The sequence below is a fragment of the Dunckerocampus dactyliophorus genome, chromosome 20, assembly GCF_027744805.1.
Source record: "Dunckerocampus dactyliophorus isolate RoL2022-P2 chromosome 20, RoL_Ddac_1.1, whole genome shotgun sequence".
NCBI lineage: Eukaryota > Metazoa > Chordata > Actinopteri > Syngnathiformes > Syngnathidae > Dunckerocampus > Dunckerocampus dactyliophorus.
Window position 1 is genome coordinate 1,111,020 of NC_072838.1, and position 24,351 is coordinate 1,135,370.

The 24,351-nt window shown below is 48.6% G+C and overlaps 2 protein-coding genes across 2 annotated transcripts in view; both read right to left on the minus strand.

Moving 5' to 3' along the window:
* The window catches only part of LOC129173189 (glycogen synthase kinase-3 beta-like), a 79,013-nt gene extending 67,908 nt beyond the window's left edge, over nt 1–11,105 (minus strand). Inside the window, exon 1 of the mRNA XM_054763874.1 lies at nt 10,876–11,105. The gene's annotated coding sequence lies outside the window, so the exon portion shown is untranslated. The remainder of the gene's footprint in view (nt 1–10,875) is intronic.
* A 1,660-nt stretch (nt 11,106–12,765) lies between these two features.
* The window catches only part of erf (Ets2 repressor factor), a 34,510-nt gene continuing 22,924 nt past the window's right edge, over nt 12,766–24,351 (minus strand). The window contains exons 2-5 of the mRNA XM_054763884.1: nt 20,758–20,992; nt 18,849–18,961; nt 16,358–17,250; nt 12,766–16,262 (exon numbers count right to left, since the gene is read on the minus strand). Coding sequence (XP_054619859.1) covers nt 15,687–16,262; nt 16,358–17,250; nt 18,849–18,961; nt 20,758–20,992 — 1,817 coding nt within the window. The 3' untranslated portion in view covers nt 12,766–15,686. The remainder of the gene's footprint in view (nt 16,263–16,357; nt 17,251–18,848; nt 18,962–20,757; nt 20,993–24,351) is intronic.

The window sequence follows — 24,351 nt, forward strand, 5'->3', positions numbered from 1 at the left end:
TTCTATTTTATTTTATTTTATTTTATTTTATTTTATTTTTTATTTATTTAATTAAATTTTATTTTTTATTTATTTGTTTTTATTTATTTATTTATTTATTTATTTTTTATAATTTTCTTTGTTGTGTTTAAAAAAAAAAAAAAGGAAAGGGAAAAAAAAAAGAAGCTTTGTTCTTATTTATTTATTTATTTAGTATTGTCATCATTATTATCATTATTATGAATGTTCTCTCTTTTTTTGGGGGGGGGAGGGTTATCTCACCGTTATCTATTATGTGTTATCCTGACTATCACTGAAAACATGACATGGAATCCAGGAAGTGAACTACATGTACTGTACTAGATGTAGAATGGATGGGGGGTAGGATTAAATAAGCTTTGCTTCTTCCTACTCCTTTTGGACATGTGAAACTGTCAAAGAATGATTCACGAGATGTATTCCATTGGAACCTTCATGTTCAAATAAACTAAACCAAACATGAACTCAGCTACAATCAGTCTCCTGCTGAAACCGGATAAGGACCCAACACTACCTTCCAGTTATTGTCCAATTTCACTGATTAATGCAGATCTTAAAATAATATGCAAAGCGTTAGCTATAAGGCTGGACAAAGTTACCCCTCATATAATACACCCTGATCAATCAGGATTTATCAAGGGGAGAAACTCAACTAGCAACGTACGCCTCTAATCAATCTGATTGATTACTCTATCATCCATAATTTAGAAACCACAATTGTCTCATTAGATGCTGAAAAAGCATTTGACAGAGTAAACTGTAAATTTCTCTTTGCAACACTACAAACATTTGGCTTTGGAGATTCATTTAGAACATGGATTAAAATACTATACAACACCCCAAAGGCCTCTGTTCGGACCAACAATCACATCTCTCCAGAATTTACTTTACAAAGAGGTACTAGGCAAGGGTGTCCACTCTCTCCCTCACTATTTGCTATCTTTATTGAACCTCTTGCAGATGCAATTCAACAACATATAAATAATAAAGGGATCCACACCACAAATGTTCATCATAAGATAAGCCTTTATGCTGATGATGTATTACTCTTCCTAGATAATTCACATTCTTCACTTCACCAATCTATCTCACTCATGAACAATTACAGCACCTTCTCAGATTACTCCATTAACTGGTCTAAATCCACAGTACTGCCCATTAACTTTGGTTTCCAGAGCACCCCCTCTATACCACTGTGTTCAGGGAACATTAAGTATTTGGGTATTAACATTTCCTCCAACCTGTCAGACCTGATCCGCTTGAATTATACTCCACTATTGAAGTCAATAGAGGATGATCTTGCACGTTGGAGAACCTTGCCCATCTCACTTACAGGCAGAGTATCCACCGTGAAAATGATGATTTTACCAAAGGTTAATTATCTGTTTTCCATGATCCCCACCAAACCATCTATAATTTGGTTCAAGTCATTAGATTCATATATAAATAAACTTCTTTGGAAAAATAAGCCAGCACGAATAAGTCTCAAAACATTACAAAAATCTATTTATATTATTCATGGCTAGACATAGAACAATCACTTAGCCATGAAATCCCAATTTGTAACCTGCCCTTCATTAGCCAAATCCTCCGGAAAAATAATTGTTTTAAAAGTAAAAATATAAGCACCACTCTGACAGCTTGGTGGGAATTTCTAAAAATAACAAAATTCTCGCTCACTCCTTGCCAATACACTCCCGTCTGGAATAATCCTGACATCTTGCTTAAAAAGAAACCATTAAATTTCCCAACATGGCACGAAAAAGGAATAAGTTGTATGAAAAATATAATTATAGGAAACAACTTTATCTCATTTAACGACCTTGTTACACAGTATGGAATAAATCATAACAAATTTCTTGAATACATACAAATTAAATCTATAATTAAAGTTTCAGGACCATATCATGGGAAAGCAATACCACCATTGACCAATTTTTAAAAATATCTGCCCCTAAAACATGATCTAAATTATATGTTCTACTTTCAAAAAATGACAACACAATCGGAGTACCAATCTCCAAATGGAGCTCAGATTTATCTACAAGCTGTGACCCTGAATTCTGGAAGCAAATATGTCTCAATGCTTCCCGGTTAATCAATAATCCCAACCTACAGCTGATTCAGTTTAAAATCCTTCATAGAGTACACTACACAGGACATAGAATGTTTAGAATGGGCTTAACTGACTCTAACATCTGTACACACTGCTCAGACCATAGAATAGATGACTACTTACACTCCATGTGGACCTGTGCTCCCATTAACAATTTTTGGCGTGGAGTGTGTGAGGACCTATCTTTGGCACTTGGGTTCTCCATTCCTACCTCTCCTTTACTATGCCTGCTGGGCGATCTCTCCACAATTGATGTAGAAACAAACCAAACACAGCTTCTCATCACTGCATTAAGCATCGCCAAGAAAACCATTCTCATCAATTGGAAATCAAGGAAGAAAGTGAACATAGCTCTTTACAAAAATCTTTTGTTAGATCATATAGCTATGGAGAGAATGTCTGCTGAATCTAAAGAACAAATGTCAGAATTTCAGTCTATATGGGCACCAATAATTAATTCCCTGACCTGACTCTCGGGGGGGTGAGAGCGTCTGTCTCTGCCCCTGGGGGTTTCGTTCATCTGGCTTGGGGTGTGGTCCTGGTCGCTGGGTGGCCCTGGTACCTCGGGGGCAGGCGGGGGCGGGCTTGGTGTCCCGGGTCTTCTTTGCTGGGCCTGGGGGGCTGGTGGGTGGGGAGGGGGCGGGGGCGGGTCGGCCGTCCAGGGGGCAGCGTTGGACGACCTCCGGGGTGGTGGGTGGGCGGGGTGCTGCATCCTGCGGGTGCTGGACGCCTACTGCTGCTGGGGAGTCCCGTGTGCGGCTGGTGGCGCTGGCTCTCCCTCGGCCTCCTTTGCCTCTAGGGTTGGGGCGGGGTCTGCCCTGGGCCCTCCTGCTCGGCTGCCGCGTGGGGTCGTCTGGTGTGGGGGCCGGCCTCTCCCCCTGGTGGGGGCGCGGGTGCTCGAGCCCAGCTGCTCCTGCGGAGCCTTCTCCCCTGGGTGGGAGGGTGGGTTGGGGTGCTTTTTATTTTTAATTAATTACTAATTTATTTTATTTTACTGATGTATGTGTGTGGTGTATGTGTGACAGGCGGGAGCTGCTTGTTGTCCTCCGGCGCCTGTGGCTGTCCCCCAAGTGACTGGGGGCGCAGAGGTGCGGTTAGGGCTCGGGTGGGGGGGGATCCCTTGCTTTCTCCCTTCAGGGACGGGGCCGCTGTGGTGTGGTGTGGTGTGGTGGGTGGGTGTGGGGGCCGCGGGCGAGTAGGCGTGTGGGTGCGCGTGCGGGCGGGCGGGCGGCGTGGTGTTCTTCTGCGTGGCGCTGGCCGGGATCGGCAACGGGATGCTTGCTCCGGGGTGGGGCGGTCGGGGGTGGCTTTGGTGGGGGGCTGGCGGCGGTCCCTGCTACTTGCTGGTGTCTGGCTAGTCTCTGCTTCCTGGCTAGCGGTTGTCTCCCTCCCTCCGGGGTTTCTCCCTTGGCGTGTTGGTGGATGGGGGGGGGGGGGGGGTGGTGGCCGGTCTGCGACGTGGCGGGCGGGGGCGTTTGCTTGGGCGCCGGGGGGGGGGGGGTCCTCTCCTCTCGTGGGCCCGGTCGTGCGGTGCTTGCTTCTCTGTCCCTCCTCGGCGCCTCTGGCTCGCGTGCTTCGTGGGTGTGGCCGTGCTCCGCTCTATGTGGGGTCCGGTTCTCTTGTGGTCACCGTAGTGTTGCTCCCTTGCCGGCCGTGGTGGTATGCGGGGGCCGCGTGGGCACGGTTCCCACTGTTCTGGTGGCGGCCAGGTCTGCCTTGGGGCGTGTGGGGCGCCCGAGCTGTGGTGGGTGGCCAGTCGGGCATACGTCCTTGGTCCTCCCCTGCTTGGTTTGGGCGGAGTTGGGGTGTGGGCATGTGGGGCCCCCCGTCCTTCCTGTTCCACTGCACCACCTCACAAACATATAGGACTTTGGGGGGTGGCCTATGGTGGGGCGTGGTTGGGGGGGGCGGTTGCCTTGCAGGGGCTCCTTTGCCCCTGCCATGGTACTGACCTGTTGCCCCCCAATTTTATTTGCACAGTAGACACTTAGGGTTTGGGGGGGCTGGTAGGTGAGGGGCCCTCCGAGCGGCAGCTGTCCCCCGATTTTAATTGCATCATTAGCTATCATCCACATACACCCCTATCATATACAGTGAGGGTCATAAGTATTTGCACCCCCTGCGATTTTGCAAGTTCTCCCACTTAGAAAATAGGGAGAGATCTGAAATGTTCATCATAGATGCATTTCCACTCTTAGAGACATCATCTAAAGAAAAAAATCCGGAAATCACATTGTATGATTTTTTAAATTATTTTTTTGTAAATTACTATGGTTCATAAGTATTTGCACCCTTGAGAATCAGCAATAATTTTGACTCTCAAAGAGCTTTCAGTCCAACTTAAAAAAGTCCACCTTTACCCCACGAGTAACCACCCACCTACCACCCCTTTGAGCTCATTAATGTCACCTGTGCACCCCACAGTCAGTCATAATCCAACTGCTACCATGGGCAAGACAAGAGAGCTTTCCAAAGACACCAGAGACAAAATTGTAGAGCTCCACAAAGCTGGAAAAGGCTATGGAACAATTGGAAAGCAGCTTGGCGAGAATAAATCAACAGTTGCTGCAGTTTGTAAAAAATGGAAAAGGCTAAACATGACTGCTAATCTACCTCGGACTAGGGCTCCATGTAAGATCTCTGCTCGTGGGGCACCACTCATGATTAGAAAAGTGATAAATCAGCCCAGAATTACACGGCAGGAGCTGGTCAATGACCTGAAGAGAGCTGGAACCACAGTTTCAAAGTCTACTGTCAGTAAAACACTACGGCGTAATGGTTTAAAATCATGCATTGCACTGAAGGTTCCCCTGTTGAAGTCAGCACATGTGGGCTCGTCTAAAGTTTGCCAGGGACCATCTGAATGATCCAGAGGGGTCATGGGAGAATGCCATGTGGTCAGATGAGCTTTTGGTACAAACTCCACTCGTCGTGTGAGGAGGAAAAAGAAGGCTGAGTTGCATCCCAAGAACACCATCTCTACTGTTAAGTATGGGGGTGGAAACATCATGCTTTGGGGGTGCTTTTCAGCAAAGGGGACAGGAAGTCTGTACTGTATTAAACAGAGGATGAATGGGGCCGTGTATCGTCACATTTTGGACAACAACCTCCTTCCCTCAGCCACAGCATTGAAGATGAGTCGTGGCTGGATCTTCCAACATGACAATGATCCGAAGCACACAGCCAAGATGACCAAGGAGTGGCTGCGTAAGAAGCATATCAAGGTTCTGGAGTGGCCTAGCCAGTCTCCAGATCTAAATCCAATAGAAAATCTTTGTAGGGAGCTGAAACTTTGTGTTGCTCAGCGACAGCCCCGAAACCTGACAGATCTAGAGAGGATTTGTGTAGAGGAGTGGGCCTAAATCCCTGTTGCTGTATGTGCAAACCTGGTGAGGAACTACAGGAAATGGTTGACCTCTGTAATTGCAAACAACAGCTTCTGCACTAAATATTAGCACTGATTATCTCAAGGGTGCAAATACTTATGAACCATAGTAATTCACAAATAAATCATTAAAAAAAAATCATACAATGTGATTTCCGGATTTTTTTTTTTTAGATGATGTCTCTAAGAGTGGAAATGCATCTATGATGAACATTTCAGATCTCTCCCTATTTTCTAAGTGGGAGAACTTGCAAAATCGCAGGGGGTGCAAATACTTATGACCCTCACTGTACATGCACACAGATACACCCGTCAGGGACACAGAGACCAGCTCTTCATAGCTGTCCTCTTTTATTTTATTTTATTTATTTATTTTTTTATATTGCATAATAGACACAATCACACCTTATCACATACACGGGTGGGGCGGGCTGGATTGGGGAGCCAGTGCTGCGGGTGGCCCGCGTGCCACCGCGGGGGCTTGTGGTTGCTGCGCTGCGGTGGCTGCTGGGGCGCCGGGCCGTCTGGTGGGTTGGGGCTTGGTCATGCTTACAGGTACTGTGGGCCTGAGGTGGCGGCGAGGGAGGGCGTGTGCCCTGGGGCCGGGCCTGCTGGGGGGGTCGTGCTCTGCCGGGCGCTTTGGCATTTGTCGCCCTCCCCCGGTCTGTCTGCGAGCTTGTCGGTGGTGCGCCGTCAGCTCTGGTGGCATGTGGCTGGTCTGGCTTCTGGTGGCTGGTGGGGTCCGTCGGCTGGTCTGCTGCTGGTCTGGCCTTCTCGGCTCCCTCTCCGGGGTTTGCTGCCCTGCAGGTGTCGGCTCGCGCTGTGTGGTAGTTCGCCTGGCAGGTCGCCCGTTTGCTCGCCCGCTCGCTCATTTGCCCGCTTTCCTCCTCGCTGGCTCCTCTGTCTGCCTTGCTGGCGGCGTCCTACCGTTGGGATGGGGTGGCCTGGTGTCTTCCTGCTCCCCGCCGGTCCGTGCTCTCCGCGCCGCGGGTTCTGGGTTGTATGTCTGGGACCCCGGGGTCCCCGGCTCCGCTGCTCCTTGGGTTACCAACGGGGGATAGAGCGAGGCTTCTGGGTGTTGGGCAGTCGACCACTGTGTGTGTGCGCGCCCGTGTGTGTCCGTATGTATGTGTGCGCATGCGTGCGTAGGAGTGTGTATGTGCGTGACTATATGTGTGTGCTTTTATTTATTTTAGTTATTATTGGGGGGGGCGGGGGGTGCCTCCTGCATCCCTGGGCGGGGCGGTCCTGTGTCGGGGGTTGGGCGGGGGCTGGCCCGGGACGGGCCAGGCTCTGTTCCCTGGGGGTGGCGGTGGCGGGGGACTGGCGCTTCTGGCGTGGGCAGGCTTCTTTCCGGTTGTGGGGGCGTCTCTGGGCCTGCCAGTGTGTGGCCCCCTGTACTCGTCTGCCTTTGTGGGGTGTGATCTCTCGCTGTGGGGTCCCAGTGCTCACAATTCTTGAGCTGGATGTGCGATTGTGGACTCTGACTGACTGGGGCCTGCCTGTTAGAAAGTTAAACACCCAGTTACAGAGGGAGGGTGACAGGCCAAGTGTGAGGACCTTATTTGTGAGTTTGTGGGGGCTGACTGTATTAAAAGCAGAGCTATAGTCTATAAATAGCATTCTGACATATGTGTCCTGGCCCTGTAGGTGAGAAAGGGCTGTGTGGATGGCAGTGTTGACTGCATCATCCGTGGACCGGTTCTGGCGATATGCAAACTGTAGAGGGTCCACAGTTGCTGCCGGGATGCTCTTTTTGATGTGGGTCATGACTATTCTTTCAAAGCACTTCATAACAATAGGAGTGAGTGCTATAGGGCGATAGTCATTCAAGCAGGTCACGTTGCTCTTCTTGGGTACGGGCACTATGGTGGTGGACTTAAAGCAGGTCGGTACAGATGCTTGTGCAAGCGACAGGTTAAATATGTCAGCAAGCACATCAGCTAGCTCTGATGAGCAAACCCGAAGTGCACGTCCTGAGATGTTGTCTGGGCCTGCTGCTTTTCGTGGGTTTGTTTTGTTCAGAACCCTGCGCACATCAGCTGATGTCACCATGAGAGGTGAGTCCTGTGTGCTCCCCAAGTCCAGCCACACTCTCTGCTCATCAGGAGTTTGGGTGTCAAAGCGGGCGTAGAACTCGTTCAGCTCATCTGGAAGTGTGGTTTGGCTGGACGTGGCTACGCTACTCCGCTGTCGATAGTCTGTGATGTGCTGGAGCCCCGCCCACATGCGCCGGGGGTCTGAGGTGGAATAGTAGCCCTCCAGCTTCTGTTTGTACTGTCTTTTGGCCTCTCGTATGGACCTCCTCAGGTCATATCTGGCCTTTTTGTAGTCATCAGCGGTGCCCATGACAAATGCAGTCGAACGAGCACGTAGCTTAGCCCTTACATCACAGTTCATCCACTGTTTTTGGTTAGGGTATTTTCTGTAATAGTTGGTGGTGGTAACAGTCTCTATACATGTGCTAATGTAGCCAGTAACAGCAGAAGCATATTCATCCAAATCAACAGTACAATCTTCCCTCCCCGCTGCAGTTTTAAACACATCCCAGTTTGTGCAGCCAAAGCAGTCCTGAAGTACTTGATCAGTTTCTTCATTCCACACTTTAACTGCTGTACTTACAGGGGGAGCTTGTTTGAGAAGTTGTCTGTATGTTGGATAAAGGAATATAGAGATGTGGTCGGCCTTTCCAAAGTGGGGTCTTGGAACAGCCTTCAAAGCACCTTTCATGTTGCTGTAGACTTGGTCCAGGATGTTATTTTACACAGTTAACAGATCAATTCAAAATAAAAAATTGCATTAAGTCGCATGTTGCAAGGGTTTGCATAGTTTAATGGTTTGCTCCTTCAAGGAAAAGTGCACTTGTGGAATTTTGCCTTATGTGAGACATGAACACACGTCTTTCTCTTTTCTGCGCACCTTTTCTGAAACACCCATTCCACCTATAAAGCCTTGTGAGCTGCATATGAAGCACATTGGTATTATTATTGTTATTAACATTGTTACACCCAAGTACTACATTACTGGCGTAGTGACACCTCGCCACACCACAGCGGCTAGCTACTAGCCGGCTAGTCACTAGCTTCACCAAGGTAACGCTACATATTGGAGCTGTGTTGTTGTTTTTGACGCTAGGTGTAGCGTTCCTTTCTATGTTGCTATGTGAAATCAAAGCTGCCAGAATAGTCCAAGTATGACATGTTATCATGAATGTACCTGTTACTACACGCTCACAGCATGGATAGAAAACCACTAAACCTCCTTGGAGCTTTTTGGACCTGTTTTCATAGGCGGGATAGGTGTGTCCCATTACCTGCATTCATTAGCTGCCTCTTTTTACCTCTTTTTATATCTTTAGAAGGCACAGAAAAGACAAAGACATGAGTGTTCATGTCTCACATGAGGATTGTGGAGGATGGTAGAGTTTTCCTTTAAATGGTATGTCAGTGTTACTTTTTCAATGCATCAGTATTAACATGCGGTTGGCTTATTTTTACACTTGTACGATAGTTACTTGAAAGGCTCCACTGTTTTTGTATGTCAGGCAAGCACATTTTTCGTTGAGCTGAACATTTGAGATGCGAGCACACTTTTATAACAGCGTCAGGCGTTTTTGAGCAGGGCACTGAACCCCCCCCCCCCCCCAAAAACAACCAAACTGAATGATTAATGATCACATGTAGCCTATAAACAGAGAACACCATTGTGAAAATTTTGTTACTGTCCAAAGTGATATACTTTTAGGACTAACACAGAGGTGGGCACCGAACTCGGTACTTGTATTGAATTCCGCTGGTACTACTGAGGACCGATTCACGTAAAATCAAACGGTATTATTTTTCGGTACCTAAACATTAGGGGTGTCGCAAGATCTTGCCAGATTAAAACGTGACAAGATTAAAAAAAACTGTGTGGTGGGCACTAGGCCTGGGACCATAATAAATAAAGAAATAAAGATAATCAATCACAGTACATGAAAATGAAGTGGATAATCAATATGTTGCCATTTGCATGCGTGTCTGGCAGGAAGGGGTTTCACTCTGTGCATTGCTTTCGTTTGTTCCATAGAACAATGGCATGAACAGAGTGAGCCCTTTTGTCAGTCATACAGTCCCTTTGTCTCGGTGGGTGGAGGCGGGGTTGCTAGCATACACACGGTGCAATGCAGAAGAGTGTAACATAGTAGAAATTAAATGATCAGATTGCAATATATTATCATAGATTTTTTTCTGGTACTTTTCTTAAAGGTCATGTTAAAATCTCGCCCCTAGCATTCATGTTGAAGAAATCTGTGACAACTGGACATTGTTTTGAGATGCTTGTTAAAGTTCATATGTCAAAATAAATGTTGACATTGAATTATTTAACACATGAACATTTATTACCACATAAGACACACAAAACTACTGAAAATCGTTAGGTTAGTACCCATACAGATCCTGAGGTACCCCTCCCCACTAACAGCACGCTATGTGACGGATGTTATTTTTGTCGTGCACAAATGTAGTAGTTATGCACACAGGACTAAAAGTTAAGTGAATAACAGGATTATTACAGCTCGGCCCGGGGGGGGCGAGGCCAAGTCTGTTTACTGGCTGGCTAGCAAAAGGAACAAACAACAAAGCAGCAACTTGGCTTGAAATGAAAGCGCTGCATGCAAAAATGGGTGCTGGTATCGGGATGACTGGCATGCATTGGTGCTCGCTGCACAACAACATGCGTGCATGCAGGCCTAGGCTGCACACACACACAAATTAGGCCGCAAGGAAATCCTCCTGTCACCGAGGGAAAGAATGTCTTTAACGGCTTCATATTGCCATAAAGCCGTGAAAGGCGAGCAGACAGCCAAGTTGAGTAAAAGTGCTTGTTGTGCCCATCAGTGAGTGACAGCTGTGTCAAATAACAGCTGAGGCCTCCAGCACAACTTTGCACTCACTCTCGTCGTTATTTGCTCCATTGTCATTGTTTTAAACACAAACAAGGCCCTAGACAGCCCCCACCCCCACCCCACTCGCCGCCCCCCTCCCCTCATCTGTCTGCTTCGTGATGATGATGAAGATGATTATTATTATTAAGTCATGCGAGTCAGCAAGACAGCAAAGTGCAAAGACTTGGTGCAGTTGCTGAGTTATGACGTTGGATTTAATTCTAGTGGAAAACTTTCAGGCTATGTCGAGGCGCACCGCTCCCTTTTCTCACCCCCCTCCTCCCGTCCACGCAGTAGACAGGCTAATGTTCGCGGCATAAAATGCTCTGCTGGAGTGCAGTAAATGCACTCCGTGGTGAAGAAGAAGTAGTAGAAGAGGGTTAGCCGATGGGCTAGCTGCAGGAGAAGCTTTAGTTAGCTAACACTCACCGCTAACGTCAAGCTGGACCAGCTGTACTCGTCTAAATGCTGCCAAGTCCGCGAGTGAAAACAGGGCAGGGAGGCCGGTTCCAGTCGTCCGCAGCTGCTAGTCAGTCGTCGCTCATGTTTCTCCGGTGAGGCAACTTAAAAATGAGGAGGAAAAAAAATCCTGCCTCTGTACATTCTACGCTACAGTCGCAAAATGGTGAATGGAGCCACCGAAGCCTTGACAACCAGGCCGCTCGGCCAATGCAGACGCGCGGACGAGTACAGTAGCCAATGGCAGCACCAGGAGATGAGCGAGGGGCGGGGCTTAAAAAGTCAAGTAAATGTGATTGACAGCACACGGCGGCCAATGGCAGTGTGGGAAAACACAGAACAGCTGTTGGGAGAGCGAGTCGGCCCAGGCCAATCAGGCGCTTGTGGGCGTGACCATGCGGAAATGAAGATTTTGTTTCTAAATGACAATAAACGTTTTCTTTTTCCATCGGTGACACACAAAATTCTAAAAAAAACCCAAACAAACTCTTAAATTCCGCTGCCAGATGTTTTTATTTTATAGGTAAGACGTTGTATCGTTTAACTTCATCTTTAAATAAGACTAGTAATAAAGTGTCAAAAGTTCTAATTTTGTCATGCTGGAGTAATCATCCACTTTAAGCACAAAGAACACAAACTTCTAACTTGACACACTTTCTCTTTGTACCGCCCTTCCGCGCGCTCTCTCGGCTAACGGGAGGTGTTCAAAACAGTAGAGTAGCCTTAGTTCCGCCTCTTAAGCCAATCATGGAATGCGCTGGCAAAATACGTCACCAAAGCCGCGCGCGTTTGGCCGAGAGGCCCTGTGCGTGTAGGCCAATGGCGGACTGCTGCGGTGAGGTCATGAGCAGCTTGTTGCCATCATGGTGGCCAAACAGGAAGAGCCCGGTGAGCAAAGTGGCTCAAAATTGGAGGGCTTATGGCTCCGAACAGTGACGCATATACACTCTGGGCCTCGTTGCTGACAAGGAAGCACACTCGATAGACTTTCACGCGTGACAACACGACGATTACATGTGTCGTGATGCTATAGCTAACTCATAAACAACTGCAGCACTGCACACTGACTAGCACACACGTGCTAGTGCAGCTAAAACATGCCCGGGCATGTTACGTAAGCGTGCACCACTTTGCACGTACGTACACGCTCACACACACACACTAACACAAGTACAGGCAACAAGGTGCATGTTTTATGACAGGTATGCTATTGCAGTGAATACTTTGTTCACAACAAGAAAGTTTGAGTAAAAATCAAGCTAGCGTGAGCATCTTAACGTTCACTTTCATTACGTCACCAGCAGCAGCAGTCGTTGCAGTCACTCTTTGTGTCCACCAGAGGGCGCCATCTCACCACTGGATAATGACTAGAGCCTGTTGGAAATATGAACAAATTATAGGACTTCACGATCACCGCATAGTAAGGTATAAAGTTTAACATACTATTATTCAACTCCATCCATTTTCTATACCGCTTTCATTAGGGTCGCGGGGGCATGCTGGGGCCTATCCCAGCTGACTTCAGGCGACAGGCGGGGTACACCCTGGACTGGTGTTCAATGGCAGGGCACGTACAGACAAACACTCACATTCATACCTATGGACAATTTAGAGTCTCCAATGAAGCTAACATGCATGTTTTTGGAATGTGGGAGGAAGCCGGGGTACCCGGAGAAAACCCACACACACACGGGGAGAACATGCAAACTCCACACAGAAATGCCCAAGGGAGAATCGAACCCAGGTCTTCCCGATCTCCAAGCTGTTATTCAACTCGCTTTTCAAGAATGCTAAACAAACACTAGTGGTTTACAACACAAACACAATCCAATACAAACATTTGTGATAGTGATCAATCAAGATTGTCGAATAAAGTTTTTTTTGGGGGGGGTTTAAACAGCATGCAGAACTACACGAGCGTGTTCATGCCTCTTGTGAGAGTGAAGGTAGCGTCCCAGCAGGGGCCTCCTAACAATGTGTGATAATTAGCCCTCTGTTTTCTGTCTGCGCGCGACCCCTGACCTCGCCCCTCAGCCAGACAACCGTCTGTCTCCACTGGAGGCCAAACAGGCCGTCAATCAGCCCCGTCCTCCTGCTGGGAGCCGTGGATTCAAAAGCAGCGACAACACCCTGCGACGGCAGCAACAAAAAACAGATATTAATTAACGAGAATGCCTTTAAAATGACGTGAATGGCAAGAAACCGCGAACAAGGGACAAAAGCCTGTTTTTGATACTCTAACATATTCCTTTGAGTTATTAAAGACATTATGAAGCATCAACAGGCATACGTTATACAGTACTGTTCTTGCAGAGCGTGCACAACACATTACGTCTCGTCCAAGCATCTTCCTGCTGGAAAATGTTGAGTGAATTGACTTGAGGCAGCATCCTCCGCTAGATTCACAGCTGCAGCCCTCTTTTAGGTAGCACCATCACACAACTTTCTTTAAAAGTTACCATAAGAAAGATACATTACTAAGAAGAGAAGGGGAAAAACGCTTCATCTCAGCTCCATTTTATCTCTCAGTTAAAGATTGCTATGTCACTGCGGCAGAGGAACATGGACAAAAGCGTGTGTCACGCTGCACATGTCATCGTGTCATTGTGCTCAAAGACGCCAAGACGACAGACAAAGGAGGCCCAATCTCTGCCGAAAGATTTCAGTGTACCTCAGCACAAAGTAGGAAGGTCTACTTGACAGAAGACCACACAAAGCGCCTGCTCTCGCATCCAGGTCGCTGCTCCCTGCCAGACAAACGCGCAAGCATCAAACAACACGGTAACATGCATAGAACGCAACAAATAAACACGCAACTCACATTAGCATGCTGATACACAGAGAATGCAACAAATAAACAAACATGCTAATCACATCAGCAAGCTAACATGCGTAAAAGGCAACACACATGCAGTCACTTTAGCATGCAAAGAATGCAACAAATAAACATGCTAGTCACTTCAGCACGCTAGCTTGCACAGAACTAAACAAATAAACATGCTAGTCATGATCGCATGATAACACGCATATAACACAAACATGAGTCACATTAGCACACTAACATGCATAGATGGCAACAAACATGCTAGTCACGTGAGAACGCTAACTTGCTCAGAGCACAATAAACCAACATGCGACTCACGTTAGAGCGCAAACATACAGTGAATGCACACTAGCATACAGCAAACAACAAATCAACATGTCACATTAGCACGCTAGCATACAGGGAACACACAAACATGCTACTCGGGTTGGCACGCTAACAAACAAGTTTGTCACATTAACCCATTCACATACAGAAAACGCAACAAATAAGCATGCTAGTCAAGTCAAGACAAACATGGTTGTCACATAACATTCAGAGAAGACAAGCATGCTAGTCACATTAGCACATAACAGAGCACAAATTAACATGCTAGTCATATTAGTATGCTTACATTCATAGAAGACAAATAACATGCTAGTCACATAACACGCTAACATTCATACAAGATAAATATGCTAGCCACGTTAGCATGCTAACATGGTGAGAACACAGCAAATAAATCCAAACAACAAATCCATTTTTACCTGTTTTTTAATGAACCCTGATTATTGTTTTAATTACACGTGAAGATGAACAGAGAAGATAAAGGTCACATGGCCCCACCCCCTGTCAGTCATGTTGACTGACAGCTGAGGAGGAGCTGGTGTTAGGAACAAAACAGTGAAACATTACAATGTTATGCTTTTTTTGTTGTTTTTTTTGTTTTTAAAGTCTTCTTACACAATCCTCCACATATGAAAAACGATACACACACAATAAAAACCAGCAATCTCCTGGGGGGGGGTTAAAAAGAGAAGAGCAGGTCCACTGATGACAAAGAGAGAAAGTAGAAAAGGGTGACGTTCCTAACAGAAAGACAGCAGCAAGCGTGGCATCATAAACACCGTGGGGGGGGGCAGGGGGCAGGCAAAAAGGGGCGCAGCTTTTTATGTTTTTTTTTTTTATTTTTCTTGCTTGCTACTTCAAAATAGATACAAAAAATAAAATACACATCGAGTTTATTTCACGCCCTGATGATGTCACTTCCTGTGTGTGTGAGCCAATCAGAGTGCGGCGCCACCCAGATGTGCCCGTGGTGTTCTTTCAAGCGGGAGAAGGCGGAGGCGTGGTCATCCACATATAGAATATATAGAACGTCCTGTATCTAAAAATAGAGTGGCTTTATAGTCGAATATTCCGACTCAAATAGAAAACACAAGAAGGCATTTTTGTGGCGGCGAGGGAGGCGGGGCTTCAAAAAGGCACGCTCTTATGTAATTCAGCTGGACTCTTCTTTCTTTTCTTCCCATCATCAAAGATCTCGGCACCCGGCGCTAAAAAGGTCACAAAGAAGCAGGAAATGCCCAAAAACGCCACGCGGCGCCAACACGGGAATGAAGAGCACGACTCCCGTGCTCCAGACGCAGGAGTCTGAGTGGGCGGGGCCCCCCGCTAGTCGCCCCGGGAAGAAGCGGTTCTGTAAAGTCGCCGACGACAGGGCACCCCCCTCTTCAGTCTGGGAGATGGCTGGCCGGCCGGCTAGCTCCCCCCCCCCCCCCCCGCCTCGTGGGCATACGTGAGGCACTTGTGTCGAGTCGGCATCAGTCCGAGACCCCGCAGCACCAGTGAGGGGCGGCGTCCATGTTGTGTTTAGTGTGGTCTTAAGGGTTGAACCCAAACATGTCCTTTTAAGGAGTGTGGGGTTGTTCCGCCAGGTCAAAGGTCACTCATCCGTCAGGATCCGTGGTCCGTCGGCTCAGCAGGTGGCGTTCTCCAGAGACAGCTGAGCGGTGGCTCGCTGCAGCTCCGAGCTGGCCCGGCGCCGGGCGGGTGGTGGCGGCAGCATCAGGCCCAGGATGACGGCCCTCCCCGCCCCGTTCTCCACCTCCGGCTCCTCCCTCCCCTCAGCTCGCACTTTCTTATCCTCGGCCTCGTCCCTCTCGCCATCCGCCTCCATCTTCTGGTCCTCGCTCCAGCGGCGCTTGAAGCGGAGTTTGAGCGGGATGCAGCGGGTGCCCTCGGGGCTGACGGGAGCCGGGTGTCCCGGGGCCGGCTCGCTCTTCAGGCTGAGAAGCGGGAACGCCAAGTGGCCGGCACCGAGAGGCGGGGTGGCCGGAGTCTTGAAGACCTCATCGTCGTCGTCGGGGTCAGAGGGCGGTGGGAAGGGGGCGGAGGGGCTGCCTGCGGCCCCGTTGTTCCTGGAATGATGGTGGAGCTGATGATGGGACACGGCTTTGAAGATGTCGTCGTCTTCGTGGTTCATCTCGTCTTCCTCGCTGATGTCGGTCACTTCCACCTCCTCCTCTGACTCGATGTCAGATATGGGCTCCACCTGGGTCAGGGTGGGGGTGGGAAGACACATTTAACAACACGAGCGACTGACGGTCACATGCTTCCCAGGACATCACTTCCTGTTTCCGGTCTTACCTTGATCTTGGGCGCTCCTTCCACCATCTGACCAGACGCAGCAAACAAGGAGGGGGGGCCTGCAGAGGAGGAAGAGGATGAAGATGCCAATGAGCTTCCCGCTTCCCGCTGCTTGCGGCCGAGAGGGGGCGGCTGCAGCTTGAACTTGAAGGGTGACGGGTGCTGGGGCGCTTCCTCTGCGGCCCCCGGCTGACCGCCTAGTGAATGGGAGAAAGGCAGGTGCGGGGCATGCAGGTGGGAGGCGGCCGGCTTCTCTGGGGTGGGGCGATGGGGCTGCGGGATGACGATGTTGGGGTAGTGAAGGAAGGCGCGGGGGCTGAGGTGGTAGTTGTAGACGGACTGGGTGTGGGCCTGCAGGTAGTGCTTCATGTCCTCCGGGTTGAAGGAGAAGTGGGAGCCCATCATGGGGGAGGACAGCGAGGGGGAGGGGGTGTAGGGTAGGTGGGGGGTGGGTGTCATGGACAGGGCTGGGGACAGAGTCGGGGCCAGTAGCCCGCCGGGGCCCGGCAGGGGAGACACTGGGAACGGAGACAGGGGCTCCGGGTGAACCCTGTGGGTGGGTCTGGGGAGTCCTGCCGGGTTGGGGGCGCCGGCGTAAACCCTGAAGAGCGACTCATGAGGGAGGCGGGGCGGGAGGAGACCCCTGAACGCCCTCTCAGGTCCCACGGCCCTCTCCTCCGCCCCCACGGCCTCTTCCAGCTCGGAGTTGGTGGACGTCCCGTCGCTGCAGTCGCTGACGGAGCCGCGGGCGATGCGGCGCGTGACGCTGCTAAACACGCCTGGGCTGCGCAGCTCCTCGCTGGACGACAGAACATCCGAGGGGGTGGACGGGGGGAAGCGGAAGTGGGTGCCTCCGGTGGGCACAGGCGGGGCGCTCTGTGGAACGCCGCGACCTGTAGGAAGGGAACTGGAATTAGAGAGGCTGGAAAGACCAAAACACAGGGTCTACTTTGTGCTGAGGATGAATATCTGAGGGTGTTTGTCATGTGCGTGTGGAGCAGATAAGACAGGAACAACAAGGCTTCATGAAGAACAACCATGTGAGGTTTTGGCTGCACTAGCAAAGCTTGACTTGTTTTCAGCTGTGAAGACAGTCACCCCGAGTGGGACACATGGCTCCCATCAATCCCACACCAGTAGAGAGAAAGGGGTGTAGAAAATGCTCGTCCCCACCCCTACCCCCACCCCTACCCCCACTCCTCTGGCACTGCAATAAATAGTTGGCAGGCGTGCACGTGCCACAGTGGAGTACTGGAAAAGTAGAGTGGCTGCCATTACAAACATGGGCTGGGCCCTTTCTTCCAACCACTCTCTCTCTCTCTCTCTCTCTCTCTGTGTGTGTGTGTGTGTGTGTGTGCACATGATGAGCAGAGCGTGTCCCTTTGCTCGCAACAATCAGCGCAAACTGACGTGGGCATGCGCGTGTGCGCGCGTGTGTGTGTGTGGGCCACATCACACAAACGCTATAATTAAAGTATCGTGCTGCACTTAAGTCAGCCAGGATCCAACGCTCCATATGGACCTTGTTTATTTACACTGGAACACAACACAGACACCACTTCAGAATGGCGAGGGGGGGAGAAACGAAATAACACCCCTATAGTCACCTTTACACTCCTATTATCCAATAAAGTAGACATAATAAGAGACAATAAGACACTTTAACATGATTAGAGCCCTCTAGACACGAAATAACACCCCTATAGTCACCTTTACACTCCTATTACCCAATATAGTAGACATAATAAGAGACAATAAGAGATTTAACATGATTAGAGCCCTCTAGACATGAAATAACACCCCTATAGTCACCTTTACACTCCTATTACCCAATACAGGGGTGGGAGAACCTCTGTCTGAATGTTCTGAACTCCTGTGTCTGTGCCCAGAGGAGCCAATTGGAGGGCGTCCTGCGTCCTTGTTGTACTTCTTCAGATAGGAAAGCAGTTGAGACAAACTCAAGGGTGCCTCTGCTGGTGTCAGCCAAATAGTGCGCTCCATTTTGTTGTTCTGCTATCTCACAGATGTCAAACTCAAGGCCCGGGGGCCGGATTTTGTCTGCCATATCATTTTATATGGCCCCCGAAAGCCATGTCAAATAGACACATATTTCATTCTATTATTCTAATATTTTTAAAATATATATACGTATATTTTTATTTAATGATTAGAAATGATTTGTTTTTACTTTCATATTTTTTTTGTACTTTGTACTTATTTAAAGGTAATTTTATTGTATTGAATATAAAAGTTATACATGTCTTATATATAAAAAATAATATGAAATGGGTTTTTTGTAACAAGCCACTAAATCTTTCTTGCTAAATGTATTTGTCGTCAATTTTGACAGAAAAGTTCTTATTTTTTTGTTGTATTAAGAAATACTAATGTAATATAACTGATAATGATATGATATTACAGTAATGTGCTGCGTACATACAGTACAGTACAGTCAAATGAAAGGATGCATGTGGCGTGCGTGCGTGCGTACCAGAGCCCATGTCGATGAAGGGGTAGTTGACCAGCACCAGTTTGTTGAAGTTGAACTTGTAGGTGAACCTCTTGCCTTTGGTCTTGTGTAGGATCCTCTTGTTGTAGTAGTACCTGCAGGCACAGGAACACACCAGTGACATCATGCGACACCCACAGCCTTGATGCAGATGCGCTGTTCCGCCACACGGCAACAATAAGAACACGCGGTGGGACACGAGAAGGAAGCGCGTTAGTCATGAGCAGAAAAAGGTGGAGGAGTGAAGAGCGAGCGCTGACAGCTCATCTCAGAAGATGATAAAATAACCCCGCGTGAGTCACCCAGAAGCAGCACACCGACTTTGATTCGACGTCTCTCGCTCTATTGTGAAAGGGCCGCTTCATTCTGGGAAGAGTTTATTCACATTTTCCACAAGAAGCGAGAGCGCGCTGGCTGCATTCATACATCCTCTTCTGGGCTTCTTGTCAAGGAGCTGTGAATCTTACTTCTCCTTCCATACATCTAGCCAATCCTCTGACAAGACACGTGTTTAGGTACAGCGTCTGATAAGATCCATAAAGAAATAAATCGTGCCTTTCCAAAGACAATCATGCTGATTCTTACATTTACAGTCATATTGAACACATTCCATGCTGACACTTAAGCCTCTTTTCCACTGCGGGAAATTGAAGTTGCTGGAACCTTTAGGTGGGGTTTGTGGTGCTGAACATCTGATTGGATGCATACTTGACATGCACGATACACGCCCCCCATCTCTTTGAGGCGAGACTGACAACAACCGGGTGTGACATCACGTGAAACCCTGCAATTGGCTAAATTAGCACAACATGCAAATTACCGGTAAGCAAGTTCACCAAGCTCCCAATCTCAGGCCACATCACTGAATCCAGGCCGGTCACAGGCCTCGAGCGCCTCCTCATGGCTGTCGAAGCATTTCAAAACAAGGTAAAGATATGTATACATACAGTATATAGAGTACTCTGTATAAGTTGGATCAAACTAGGCCATTGCTGTGTCAATCAAAAGTGTGAACTATTGACTGTCATTGGGTTGTGCAGGGGTACCCCTCTTCCTGCCTTACACAGAAATATATTGATTATCCACTTCATTTTCTTTGATTGTGTGATTCATTCATTTATTCATTTAGGCCTCGTGCCCACAAGACTTTGTTTTTTTTTTTCAACAAAGAAATCTTATCTCATGAGCTCGTGACACCCCTTGTATCTAGTATCTAAGCGATGAGATTTCAAAATAAAAGCCAGACGCGGGCGGCATCAGGCCAGTGTGAGGAGACGGGATAGAAGCACAGCTCGTGGGAGGCATTCGAGGAAAAGGCTGACGCGTACACGTGAAAGAACACACACTCCAACAGTGAGGAGTCGATACGGGGCGGCCCGTCTCACATAGCGGCACCGAGCTCTTTGAAGAAACATTTCAACTCCCTTGACATCAACTACAGAGGAGCTGGAGCGTGGTGTTGGCTCTGTGCGCTGATGTCACGGCCGACTGTGACATTCCCGCTCCGGTCCTCTCTCCACGCAGCCGTCAAGAAAGAACAGGAAAGGCGACAAATAAAGGCGCAGATGGGCCGGAGGAGGGCTGACATATAACAAGGTGTGAAGTGCATGTGTGTGTATGACGGCCATGGCAAACTGGAAGCCACACCAACCTACAGCACAGGAGGCAACACGGATGGCAAACTGTGTGTGTCTGAGAACAGACTGTCTGCTAAATAAAACCCAACAACAACATCCTGCATGTCAGCCTCTCTATGTCAGCTGTCGACCTTTAGCAACCATTCTCATGTCTGTGCTTTCCAATCAAGTCTGGAACGGTCACAAGGGCTCTGGCAGCACTGGGATATGACCAAGCACAAGTCACAACGCCCACTCCAGGCACGAGCTCTCACCTGAGGGCGCGGCTCAGTTTGTCGTAGTTCATCTGGGGCTTGCACTTCCTGGCCCCCCACAAGCGGGCCACCTCGTCTGGGTCCTTGATGACAAACTCGCCGTAGTCGCCCTGCCAGGCGATGACGTCATGGTACTCTTCCTTCCTCAGCAGCTCCAGGATGAAGTGCCACAGCTGGATCTGCCGTGAGCCGGGGCTGGACTCCGGCTTGTAGGCCCACTCGGGGAAGGCAAACCCTGGAGGAGAAGAAGGGGGTCATTACAATGACATTACAACCACCAGGTCTAACATCTTTTTATTTGGATTTAACTGTAAAAAGTCAGAATTATGAGATAAAAGTCAAAATTCTGAGAAAAAATGTAAAACTTATGAGATTAAAAAGTCCTAATTATTTGTGCACACCTGGAGGTGAGAAGGACCGGAACTAATGAGGATTTGTTGATTGGTCCTAATGAAATATGATAACATGAGTACTAGCACATCACTACTATCAGGAGAACCACAGAGGGGGAGGAGACACCTGGCGTTGCCCAGCAAGGTGCACTGTATCCCAAGTAGCCCGTGTGACGCCACAGAGGTCTCTGGAAAACCTTTTGCTTTTTTCAAACGCCGCAGTGCTGGTGGCTGATTGGGTTGTTGGTGTGCTCCATAGCTTTTGTTCCCCTCATCGTGGAGCATTTGGTACAACTAGCATGCAAAATGTCTTCCTCGGGACGTGAATGTTTGTTGACAAGTGAGTTATGGGGAAGTTAGGACAGGCCATTAACATCACATGTAGGAGCAAAAAGGAGTGCTTCATTTGTTCACCCACACAGTACAGGTAAATCTCAACACATTGAAGCATTTTTTTTTTAAATGATTGGTTATCTGAGCTTTTTTTTAATGTTAGGGGATGTGTGGTGATGTGTTAAAAAAATGTGAATGGGTGTAGAATGCATGACTCAGCAAAGCAAGGGTGTTAATTGTGCACATTTTGCAGCTGCTTTCTCAGCACCACAATAGCTGGAACCCAACACGTCCACTGCTTCATTGCCGGGAAAAAGTCGGGCGGGCGTCCACGCCGGGCGGCTTTCCCACACGGCCGAGGCCGTATCGGGAGCTTGCCGCTATTGCCATCAAAGATGGTGCTAAAACGGGCCTTGGACCTTGGTCGAAGGTGCAGACAAAATATAAGCAACAGCGAGGTGGTGTGTGGGACTTGTTCATCGTAAAGCAGTGGGTGGCAGTAAAGAAATGGGGGTGGGGGGGGGGAGTCAACACACGGCCGTAGTGCGACACACACACCTCATTAAGACCAGATGTGTTTGGCACTCAGGTCCAGGCTGAGGTTGGGAAACATATGGGCACAATATAACAAGACTCAACTCAGCTATGTCTGTGAGGGTGTGCGTGTGTGTGCGTCTGTGTGCAAGCACCCAGGTTGCAATTAGTTTCCCACACTCCACATAAAGCGTGTCATATCTATACAGCAACATGAGCCATGATACCCTCAGGGACAACCAACACGTGTTGCATCATGGGTGTCTTAACATGACGCGCACGCACGCACGCACGCACGCACGCACGCACGCACACAAACAAACACAGTCCATAAAGACTAATCAGCCGTGTCACACAGCCTTTATTGTGCTGTAAATGTTTTGGGCCAGCACGATAAAAGCAAGACATGAAAAGCAGATTAAAAAGAGAAGCGGCAGCAAAGTGGCCCCACAGACTCAAAAGATCACCATGTGGCCCCCACATGGCCGTTAAAAATATTATGACTTTTTCCACACACATAAAGTTGCTTTTCTGGCTGCGCTTGTCATCAGGCTTCTTTATGAATATGTGGGGAAACGCCAAGAAGAAGTAGTGATGAGCTCTCTGGGTGGATTTAGACTCACTGGCCCACTTTGGGCCACACGTCTGCAAAATAGCTGACTCAGCGCATGCTTCGGCCTGCAGTGAACTGATTTATGCGGCAGTGAGCAAGCGGCAACAGGACTTTTTCCTCCTTATCGACATCACAGTGAGTCACTGAGGGCAACGGGGTCGGATGAGGCGGCGACCTGGGACGCCGCTGAGGTCTACCTGTTGGTTCGCGGTGGTAATTATTCACAGGTGAGCACAAGCCTAACACGTGGAGAGAAGCAATTTAAATGTTACACAGGAGGGGGGGGGGGCATGAGACTGTCTGCCAGCAGCTCCCCCAGTGATCAATGTTTGGCTAAATAATGGAAAGTGTGATCCACTTTCCCTTGCAGGGGAGAACTTAACAGTTTCAAGCTGCTACGCCGTGGCCGTCTAGCATGTTGTTGAAGGCGTGCTGCTCGAGCATCCATCCACACTGCATGGATCCCTTCCATCGCACTCATTTCAGGAATGAAAGGAACATTCTTGCCCATCATCCACAATCCTTATGTGAGACATGAATACGCATGTCTTGAATGTTTCTGTGTCTTTAAGGATATAAAAACAGATAAAAAGAGGCAGCTATTAATGCAAGTAATGGGACACACCCACTTTGCCAGTAAAGCCTTCTGAAAAAAAGCCTCCATCATGTGACCTGTATATTAACCAAGCTGCAGCGACATAGTTATTAATGTTACGCCCAAGCACTACGCTACTGTAGTCTCCCAACAGAAGAGCTAGCATGGATAGAAAACCACTAAAACTCCTTTGAGCTTCTTGGATGCGTTTTCATAGGCGGGATAGTTGTGTCCCATTATCTGCATTCATTAGCTGCCTCTTTTTTACCTCTTTTTATATCTTTAGAAGGCACAGAAAAGAGAAAGACATGAGTGTTCATGTCTCACATAAGGATTGTGGGCAAAATTAAAAAAAAAAAAAGAAGTGCACTTTTCCTTTTAACCAGAATATTTTTCCTCTGTAGAGCTTGACTTCTCCAGCCACTTCCTGCCTTTCTGCATAGGCCGATCCTGTCCAGATAACCTCCATCTGGAAGGCAGCCAGACGTCGTGCGTTTAGCCCCGGCCTGCTTGCCTCTCTTTGCATTGCCGCCGTGCCCGAGTCACAGACGACCTTTGCAGCGTCTAAATATAGACTCTGTAAAGAATAGGAGGAAGGGAGGGGTGGATGGACGGGGTACTGTGTGTGAAGGAAACTTGTCGCTGAGAGCTGAGAGACATGGAGGACGCTGGTGTTAGTAGAGATGAACACAGCTGCACCATCCAACAATCGCTCAGTGAGCGCGGGACGCTGACCTGATCCAGGTGAAAGAGGAGTCAGGATTGAGGACTCGGTGGTTTGGTGCCATACAATCAATGAGCGTGACGTAGGGGAATAAAACACAGGACATCAGGGAGAGGTTGTGAACATGAGTCCATCCACATCGCCTCAGCAGTCTCATAGGCCAGATGAGCGCCCATTCTGCTGGCTCGCCACTGAAAACACCAAACTCCTTCAGCAAGTTTTGCTGTAATTGAATCACATTTTGCCGTGACTCAGTTGCTTATTTTTAGAGCTGAAAGCTCGCGTTGCCAGGCGACTGTGTCTCGGGGAGGCGGCGCGAGGGCGGGACGCCATGAAAGGGAAGGGAGATGGCGAGCAAGAGGCGCAATCTGTGGAAGCTCAACGACAAAAGCGAACACGGCGT